This window comes from Hyalella azteca, unplaced genomic scaffold (assembly GCF_000764305.2).
Source record: "Hyalella azteca isolate HAZT.00-mixed unplaced genomic scaffold, Hazt_2.0.2 contig16892, whole genome shotgun sequence".
Taxonomy (NCBI): Eukaryota; Metazoa; Arthropoda; class Malacostraca; order Amphipoda; family Hyalellidae; genus Hyalella; species Hyalella azteca.
In genome coordinates, this window is record NW_025946698.1 from 160,131 (window position 1) to 169,800 (window position 9,670).

Consider the following 9,670-nt stretch of genomic DNA (forward strand, 5'->3'; position numbering starts at 1 on the left):
TTTACGTAGTACCTAACGTCTGCACACGTCCAGCTCAGTCAGCTTCAGATGTCTTTTGAATTTAATTGATTATTTGTTTGAGAATTGAAATAATCATGGTTTACTCACTCCCCTTCTCGTCCGAGTAAATTGATGCTTACTGAATCTACTACCCGGTTCTTATTTCGCCGTACTCTTATTTTCTAACCATCTATCATAGAAATTGAAGTTAAATTGCCAAAATCTAGCTAATACGTAGTCGAATAGTATCATTTTACTGTTGAAAGGAATTTTTGTGTGGATAAATTTCTTCATTGGCTTGAAGAGCACCATTTTGTCCCATCAGAAGTCATTTTAAGTGCCATAAAACTACGTAATAAATACCTTTGGCTCGATGCTCATTTGTTCGGGAATCAATACGACTCGCTAGTTCCTGTAATTTTGACACCCATCACAGGCAATGGCGACACGAAGTACAAAAATTACTGTCCAGTGGCAAAGCGTACATTGTAATTCTTTGAGCTGAAGAGAAAAAATATTAATGTATTTTTATTAATATTAATATTAAAAAATAATAATCGAGAACATGTTAGTTAAATCATGAAAATTTGACATTTATCGACAAATCCGTTTTTATTCCAAAAGACAAAACTCGCATTGAATATTATTACTATATATCCTTTTACGGAACTATTGAAGCAAATTACAGCATTCCTTTTTTTTTCAAAGCTTACAGTTTCTATTCGATAGAAGAATACCGGCACCATGGTTGAATTAATTTGTATTAATTCAACTATGACCGGCACCACATATAGATCCAGGTTAGGTAATAATGATGTTGCTGACGTCACACTCTGATCGATATACAAGTATCGCTGTATCGGGTGAATTGAGGTAATATATTTGTTGGAAGTAAAAACCTATATTTTACTTCTTATGCACATCCATAAATGCATATTAATTACAAATACATGATGAATAAATTTAAAAATTGTTATCTTCATTTCTACGGATATTTGGGCATCGTGGAGGCATCCCAGAACGCAACCTCCGTGATAGTACCTCCGCGTAACGCTGTACACGTCATATATAAATAGATGAATGGACTTTAGTTGCTTCGTCAAGTATTTTCAATGAAATTATTTATGACACAAAATTGAAGCAAAACATTTCCAGGTCATTTTGAGCCTTTGGCTATTTTTAAGTAGAGAAGTACGTTTAAATAAATATATTTCACTGGAACTAAACTAAGCGGTTACAATTTTGACTCCATCACCAATCAAATTACAGTATAACATATGAGTGTGCATTTGTAGTCTTCAATAGGGTCAACTGATATAGGTCATCGATATGTACGATACTTGTAGAAGATATTGTTGGTATTTGTTGCTCAAATAACGCATTCGTTGCCGTTTTTTATCTCCCAGCCAAAAAAGTACTAACAATTATTGATTGTGGGCTACAATCGACAAAATCAGTGGCATTGACGATGCGGTAGTATTCGAAGAAAGGTAAAGTGGGGTAAGCAACAGCGATGTTTAAGCTATAATTTATGGGTGGTAACTGATAATTTATGGGTGGTAACTGGCTTAATTCCACACCATCACAATGTGGTTGTACGTTCTGGTACATGTGCTATGTTGAATTCATTAAATTATAAGCAATGAGTAGCACTAACGTTGTTGCACTTGACAAAGGAATGAATATTTGATACCAAGGTTCTCGAATATCCTGCGCGATGGCTGCATGACGTGTTTCTGTAAAAATATTCACATCGCGCAGTATAGTATTGCCAGCCAACGAAAAGTCCGCTAAACAAAGCATGTCTTCCAAAAATTCTTTCCTTACATGGCCCTGACGAAATCAACTTATACATTTTTTTGTAATAAGCGACCGAAACGAAAAACGCTGCATAAATGTAGCGTGCACGATTATCTGCAACTATCAAAGAAAATACAATCGCATCATACCCAACCAAACGTAAAAGCGTTTCTCAACGGAAGCTAATAGATAATGAATTGCTAACCTCATTAAAAGCTTATGTTAAGATTGGCTGACGTAAGCAAGGGTTTGGTCCAGCAGATAGCTAGGCTCTTTGTTAAGTAAAAACCATTCGCATGAGTTCGGAGAATTGTCGATTAGGTCCAATGAAAGGCGTGCCGAGATGCCAAAATTGCCAGTACACAGGTTAGCTCAGGAACAAGTTTAAATCTTACGTTTACACGCAACATAAACAGAGATGACATCAATAGAATACGTGAGATTTCGTGTGATAAGGTTTTCAGCGTGTCATATAAAAAATAATTTTCTTCATTGAGGGCCCCAACATTCAATAATCATCGATGGAAAATTATTGGAATCGATATTGCTGATTGATGAATGCCGAACGATAAGTTTGCACTGAGACAGTAAAGTTCTCTTTAGAATTTTAATGAACTTTTGGCCCTTGGTATGTCACTAACGTATCCCAAACCGCACACTTATATTTAATCCTTTTGGGCTTGCAATAGTACCGTTTAACCAAGTTAACTGACCTACTACTAAAAAAAGAGCGTTCCATGAGTCTTTACTCTGACTTGGAAGATGCATACCCGTCCTTGAACTTGCTTTCCCACACAACTGAGCTCAAAATAGAAATGGAAAGTGTTCCTATGTATTTAAATAATCACGCGCTCAACACGTGCAGGCAAAAGTTGGGCACGTGATCAAATCCATGTCAGTGTCGAAGAAACTCGCCCTCCTGATCTTCTACCGAGCCTAACCGATGTATGCGCTGGCTTGTGTTTTTTGACGAATGACGCAGACAGAAACGTAGCCATCTGGACATCACGGAAGCCAAATAAATTTTTCAGTATACTTCCATAGTTTTTCTGGCTGAGGAGCTCCGACCTTCATACATGTAGATGGCCCTGTTGCAGCTATGGGTACCCCGAAGCACCAGCGAATTTCATACATGGCTACTCAGCACATCATTGAGTGTTACTACACTGACGTCTGCTCGTACAAGGAAGTTATGCTCTAGAATTAGTTGATGTCTACCGAACAAATTGGTTAGTTCTTACAAAATAGGATGTGAGACATAATATTGTTATTACCGGTAGTTGAATGTGGAGACATTGTTTATAAAACTGTCGTTATAATCCAAACTTCTACAGATTTCCATACCTTGTCCTGTCGCTTGTGATGTCCTAATACCATCTATGCCGCTACTTCAGGGCCAAATTTTCAGCAGCTCATGACGAGTCTCACAACCAATTTTTTTACCCGAGTCTCTAAACATATGTCGCCTTTAACAGATTTATATAACTATGTGCGTCAACGTCGTGCACGGTCAGGAGCTTTCACCTTGATTCACTGTGTGAATATAGCGAAAACGATAGGATTCATGACTTCATCGTATTTGATCGCCCCCCTTTAAGGTTTAAGAAGATTTCTGCCCAGCGACAGCAACTCTTGCTCTCGTTGTTGTTGTTACTGCTCACCTTGGATGAGGCGAAAATCAAGCAAGACTGGTTTTTAGGGGCTGGTAAAGGGCGAGTATAAATACCAGGCTCCTGGCCCCAGAACCTTTCTGTGTCTGTTCAAGTGCGATCGACAAGAGAACCAGTGACTTGAATCTCGTACGATATTTTCCCAGCCCTCGTTTAACTTTTGTGGTGGAGAACGAAGTTTCATTAATTTTATGATCGTGTTCAACAGTGATCACGGACGGTGTGGTTTTGGGGCGGACTGCATTTTTGCTGCATTTTCTGCAATCAGATCAGGTAAGAGTAAGACGCAAATTCGTAAAATTTAACCATAGAATCGTTGTTAGGCTCTTTTTTCAAGCACGGACGGACAAGGATATACTTGCAAAATTTATGCAGAGGGTAAATCACACTTCTGTTCCAGCGTAGTTTTACATTGGTAATTTGAGAAGCTTCCATTGCTTTAGCCATGTTGATTTGTTTGTCAAAAAAGGTATTTTTCATCGTGATAGATGAGCCCCATTCAGTTGTTCTCTGCCGCATTGGCGATCGTAGAGAGTGAACAAGATAAGTGAGCAGCTGCAGGTACAGCATCTAAGCTGCGGACGTGATCCCAGCTGCTCGAGCTATGGCGGGGGCCAACATTTTGGTCTAACCAGTTAACCCGAGCCACTGCCATCACGTACGCGTGGTGCTTGACATGACCCTCTGATCGGACGAATTCACTCAAACAACGTGTTATCACCGTTGCAAATAATGGAGCTATTAATGCAATGACCTTCTGATCGGCCGAATTCACCATCGCATCGCATGATTAACATTGCAAACAACAGAGCTATTAATGCATTCATTGATTTAACATTAATATTTCCGGGTGATCGGGGCTGAGCTAGAAAGAAGAAGGAAAACTAGCGATCTTGATCGAACAAGCTACGAACGATTATAAAGATCTTGATGTTTCCGGTAAATTCAGCTTCCCATGTAACATTTTTTATGTTGAATCTTTGTCCTATATTATGTTTGAGAATCACATCATAAAGTAATGCGTGGCCGGAACCAGGGTTGCCAGGCGGTATTTTTTTCCGGAAAAATTCCGCGATTTAGTTTTTTTTTAATTGCGTTGGGGTGGCAAAAATCTATGATAGGGGTACTTCCTAATTAAATTTTAAAAACTATAAAAAAAATAAATGGAATTTTTAAACCGGAACTTACAAATAAACCAGTACATATTGAGTTATAGGCCTTTTTGGCCTTTTTTTGTTCGTGAACTTGGCCGTTTTTAGGCCATCATGCAACCTTGGCCAAAACATTATTTTCGCGACTGCTTTGGTTATCCATCTATTGAAGCTCCCATGCGAGCGATCGAATTCAAGATTATTTACTAGAAAAGAAGACTAGTTGTCTGCAATAAGTGATTATCATCATGGTTTCCATTCACTACATAGTTATTGACCATGAATTAATCCTTTGTATTTTGTGCAGGAGTTTGTACAAACTGTGTTGCCGGCATGTCGATGCCATACGCAATGCAGATGGTGAAAGCCGAGCAGAAGAGACGTTCTCAGGGCTCCAGTCCACCACCCCCGTCGGCGTATATGGAAGAACCACCGGCAGTCTCCATAGCTTCAGGTATGGTCCAGCGTTGTGATCATTCCAGGAAATCTGAGATTTAGGCAACTTGGTACATGAAATCCAGTGTTCGTTCAGCTTATATATACGAAACAGAAGTGCGATAAAAAGTTTCGATTTAAGTGGGAAAAATAATTCTTATAGAAGCAATTGGTACATTTTAATTTTTATTTTATCTAATTTATTCTAAAGAGCATTTTATCCGCTAGATTGGCAGGAATGTGCAAATAAATCTACATTTAATTGTTTTTGTGGGGTTGGTGTTGGCAATATAGAAGTAGAAACAGGATTTGTTCCTTCATTAAGATTTATTAATCATGTTAGCCAAGGATAAAAAGGTATTCTGATTTACTTGAAGGTAGTCATTTCAATGCATCTTTATCTACTCTAGATAAGAGCACCTACAAGGTTGGGAAAATGAGTTGCTCCGATGATTCTTGAAGTGTTGTTGAAGGCAATATTGAAATAGAAATAATTTATTAAGATGAATTCGACCATGAAGCAAGGTAAATAAAAAAATTCTCATTTTATTTTTACGAATTTTCTTCTTCTCTACTCATTTAAAATATCCAAAATGTAGTAAAACAGGATAGTTTATGTTATTACTGTAAAAACACTCACTATTTATATTAATAGATACAATGCACATCACTCATTTCTCAAAACTAATTGCCTATCATTTCAGGCCAAAGCCCAATGATGTACAACAGCAAGATGATGAATAGCATCTGGGGCATGTACAACAAGTACTCCGTACACAACTTCAAGTCGAAGCTCTGCGACCCTTCCTTCACTCAGGCAGTGAACGAGTGCGTGGAATTTTAGAACTAAGTCTAGCGTTTCAAGAGGGCAATCTCAGAGAGTTTATCGCTGTCAGTCTGCAATGCATTGTTTAAATTTCGTGCTGGAGTACAATAAATATTGAAACACCTAAGGAATAGGTCCGATGTTAAAACAAAATAACCTGTTTTGATATAAGCGTAAATTTAAAAAGAGTAATCAGTAGGATCTGGTTGTTATGTCCGTCTTTTAAATAATTAATTGTTTAATTAATGTCAATCTCTATGTTTTGAATTTTCAGGAACGGCATGGCGGAGGCACTCGTAGCTAAGAGCCAGAATAAGAAGGGAGCTACAGGATTCCCTTCTACTGCCTACGACATGTTCAAGTTTCACTAAAGTCTTTGCTCGTCAACACAAGTGGGACAAGACAAGAGCGGACAGAGACTGATGTTTCCAAAGACTGATCTTCTCTGGCTTGAAGTCATTCGTTCACTCGGCCCACTTCGAAGTTTTTTGCACGTACTTCGATCCATGCAGGAGGCAAATGCGCCGATCAAAACAAGACACTTATAACCGCCCTGCTGCTCTGTACTATCTTCTGATATGTGAGATGTGATTGTGCTGATCTCGATCATGGGTGTATACGAGATTATGATTATAGGGACTTGGTTGCGGAACTTAGCTTTGGAGAGATTAATCTCTGTGTTCTTATTATGATGTTCTCGTTTTGAACTGAAACGTCTAGTCATTCTTGTGCTGCTATAGATTTATTAATATCTTGAATTTGTGTATCTCACGATGTTACATTTACGAGAAGCATTAGTATCCCTGAGACCCACACTTACAAATCCTTTTCTTTAATGTAATGCTGATAAATATATTGTAAAATTAGTTCTGAGCTAAATGAACTATTTAACCTTTAACCTCATGATTGCTGAATACGTGATTAAAGGCTACTCATGTGCATTTATTGCGGAACGTTCGGTTATATATCATTACATGCTACATATCAAAAAAGCAATAAAGATTCCACATGAAGGCATCATCAGGAGACATTGGAAGAACAGCAATTATTTCTTTAATCATAAACATCATTTACGGAGTTAATTATCAGACCACAAATAATACACAAGTGTATATGGCGGTCATCAATAATTTGTAAGTCAATCAATTGGTTATATGCTCACATTCATGGCAGCTTAATTTCTTGGTCGTCCATTAGTTGAACATTTGTACACACGCAAAATGACCTCATGTTTTCTTAACTTGAATCAGTTGCGTATAATTTGTAGTATAATCGAATGTCAATTCGGCTTCAGTCTACTTAAAATATGAGTTGTCAGAATTTGACTCACCCGAGCTAGAATTACCGCACCTTCTGAGTATTAAAGATACTTTTATAAGATAGATGTGTGTATTTGGTTTAATGAAAATAATTTGGAATTTTGATATTAAGCTCGAAATCACGACCAATGTGTAGCTTATCCTGATAGGTTTATTGAAATGAAAAAAGAAAAACAAAATTTAAATTCTCATAATAGAATTCAAGTAACTGAATGAGAGCCATCATCACACGAAGTTGTATGTTGTATTATGTTATACAAACAATGTTAGCTAGTTTCAAACGATCAATTTAGGCTAAATAGGAATTTGAAACTGAAACATGTAGCGATGTAGCTTCACTTCATTGTAGTACCAACGTAATTGATGATATAAAACACAGTAACTTGGATTTCCATTCAGAAGAAGACCACAGATAAGGTGTTCACATTCTTAGTAGCATCATCTTTCAAAAGGAGCGAATGTATTATGTAATGTATGATAGGAGCATCGTAAAGCAATGCTTGACTTTCCAAAAATCCAGAAATATTTCAAGTCTTGAAATTGCCGCGATTATTGCTTTTTACCACGTTTTTCTTAGCTCGCTTTCGTGTCTGTGATGATCAAATCTTGCAATCGATATTTCACCAACTAACCAAACAATTAAATACATATGCGCCCCACGTTTTTCGTTTTAGATGTTGTAAAATATTTTAACTGAAATACAAAAGACCAAGAGAATGAAAGCAAACAGAGATCAGCAGAGGCCGAAAAATTATTTTCTACTTTTGAGTCCACATGAAAAACGTGGTCTTTAAAATTTTTTTTTATACATTTTATTTTTGGTGTCAGTGTTCCTTTTCTTTGGTCACATAGGGTGTACAATATTATTTAGAAATTTGTTACCGTCCATTCATGATTTTTTCAAGTTAAAATTTTTTGAAAAATTTTATTTTTTTTTGCTTATTTTCAAAGTTTATTAAAATATTTTTGTGTACGCACCTGGATTTGAAAAATTTCTTTCGTCAAACGCAGTCAATTCATATGCCGTTCTTTGGCAGGCCTCATGCCGCCGCCTCCATTGAGATCGCCGCCACATATTTTGCTGTGAGCCCCACACAAAGACTCGCCAAAATTGAGTTCAGATGAGGGCATTCCAGAGGCTGTGCGGCTGCCTGGCAGAATATAAAGCGACGTGACCTAATGGCCGGGTCGTGCTCGCTCCACCGCCATAGCTGACCTTCTCTTATATGTGACTCTGAACCGACTTTGCTTACAGCTTCACCAATGCGTCAAAACCATGCAATTTAAAAGGATTCAAGACGATTTGAGCACATACGTATAATGACAAAATTATTCATTTACACATATATTAATGACAAATCTTTGGCCTTTTTTTAAAGACATTTGTTTATCTAAGACATCAAGTTTTCAACAATGATTAGTCTCTGCTTCAGTTTTTGAAATTGATAACGACGTGAGTCCAATGCCGTCACTAAATGCATGAGGGCTTGCAGAGGCTCAGAACTGTTCAACTGCCGAAACTCTAAGATGAATAAATTTGATCCGTGATTTGAGTTCCACAAATTCTTCCGAACATTTCCGGAAGAGAGGGAATAGCTGACTTCGAGGTAATAAGCGCTTTGCCGACCACCACTCCATCACAGCCAACTCTGATTAAATTCTTGAGCGGCGATCCGGCTTTATCGTCCAAAGATCCGAGGCTTAATGCGAAACATTTCTTGCAGAAAACTAATTTCTTATAATTTATTCATGGTCTCACTTTAAGATGTGAAGTAATGGAACCACAAAAAAGCTAGTTCATGTCAAAAAGAACCTTATGTTTTTCTGCAAATTAATTTTCAGTCACTGATGATAACTGATACGCCATACATTTTTTTAATAAAAAAATTCGAAGGCCTATGATGTATTTACTGTGCAGATCAACTTGACATGTGATGATGATTATACCCGTGAGGTAATTAAACTCATTGAAAACACTATTGAGGTTCACCATTCAATTTCAACACAATTCATGCACCATTGATCATGTGATTTTCACACATATTACTGAAGTACACGATTGGATGTTACACATGATTTACAAGTGCCAAATTTATACCGGTGAAAGAGCTAACAAAGTATCATGATATCCATATAGTGATTTTTGATCGTGATTTTTCACTAATATCACTGATATCGTGCTGGAAATTTACAATAGGAAATGAGAGTATGAAGCAAAATACCCAAAGCTTGTAGCTTGAGGCGCGGAACTCACACTTTCGTTGACAAACTTTGAAAATACAGATAAATATATTTAATATAATATCAGCATTGAAGCAGACATTTTAAGGCATTCCATTTGAGAAATATTCCCAACTTTTGGGGATATTGAATATAACTGATTATGCATTTCATTTTTTTTTTGGGACAAGTATGCTACTAGTCCAAGTATTTCATAAATTGTGAAATTACAATGCATCAAGGAACTTA

The 9,670-nt window shown here is 37.1% G+C and overlaps 1 protein-coding gene across 1 annotated transcript; it reads left to right on the forward strand.

Annotated features, from left to right (window-relative positions):
• Positions 1-3,530: 3,530 nt before the first annotated feature.
• Positions 3,531-6,755, forward strand: LOC108675631. The gene is made up of 4 exons (XM_018163661.2): positions 3,531-3,743; positions 4,929-5,075; positions 5,761-5,884; positions 6,157-6,755. Exons 1-4 carry the CDS (start codon positions 3,662-3,664, stop codon positions 6,251-6,253), a joined length of 450 nt encoding a protein of 149 aa, XP_018019150.1. The 5' UTR covers positions 3,531-3,661; the 3' UTR covers positions 6,254-6,755.
• Positions 6,756-9,670: the final 2,915 nt, after the last annotated feature.

Coding starts and splice junctions, on each gene's coding strand:
- LOC108675631 (XM_018163661.2), top strand. CDS start 3,662: ATGATCGTGTTCAACAGTGATCACGGACGGTGTGGTTTTGGGGCGGAC. Junction 5,076..5,760: donor GGCAGTCTCCATAGCTTCAG/GTATGGTCCAGC, acceptor CTATCATTTCAG/GCCAAAGCCCAATGATGTAC. Junction 5,885..6,156: donor TTCACTCAGGCAGTGAACGA/GTGCGTGGAATT, acceptor TTGAATTTTCAG/GAACGGCATGGCGGAGGCAC.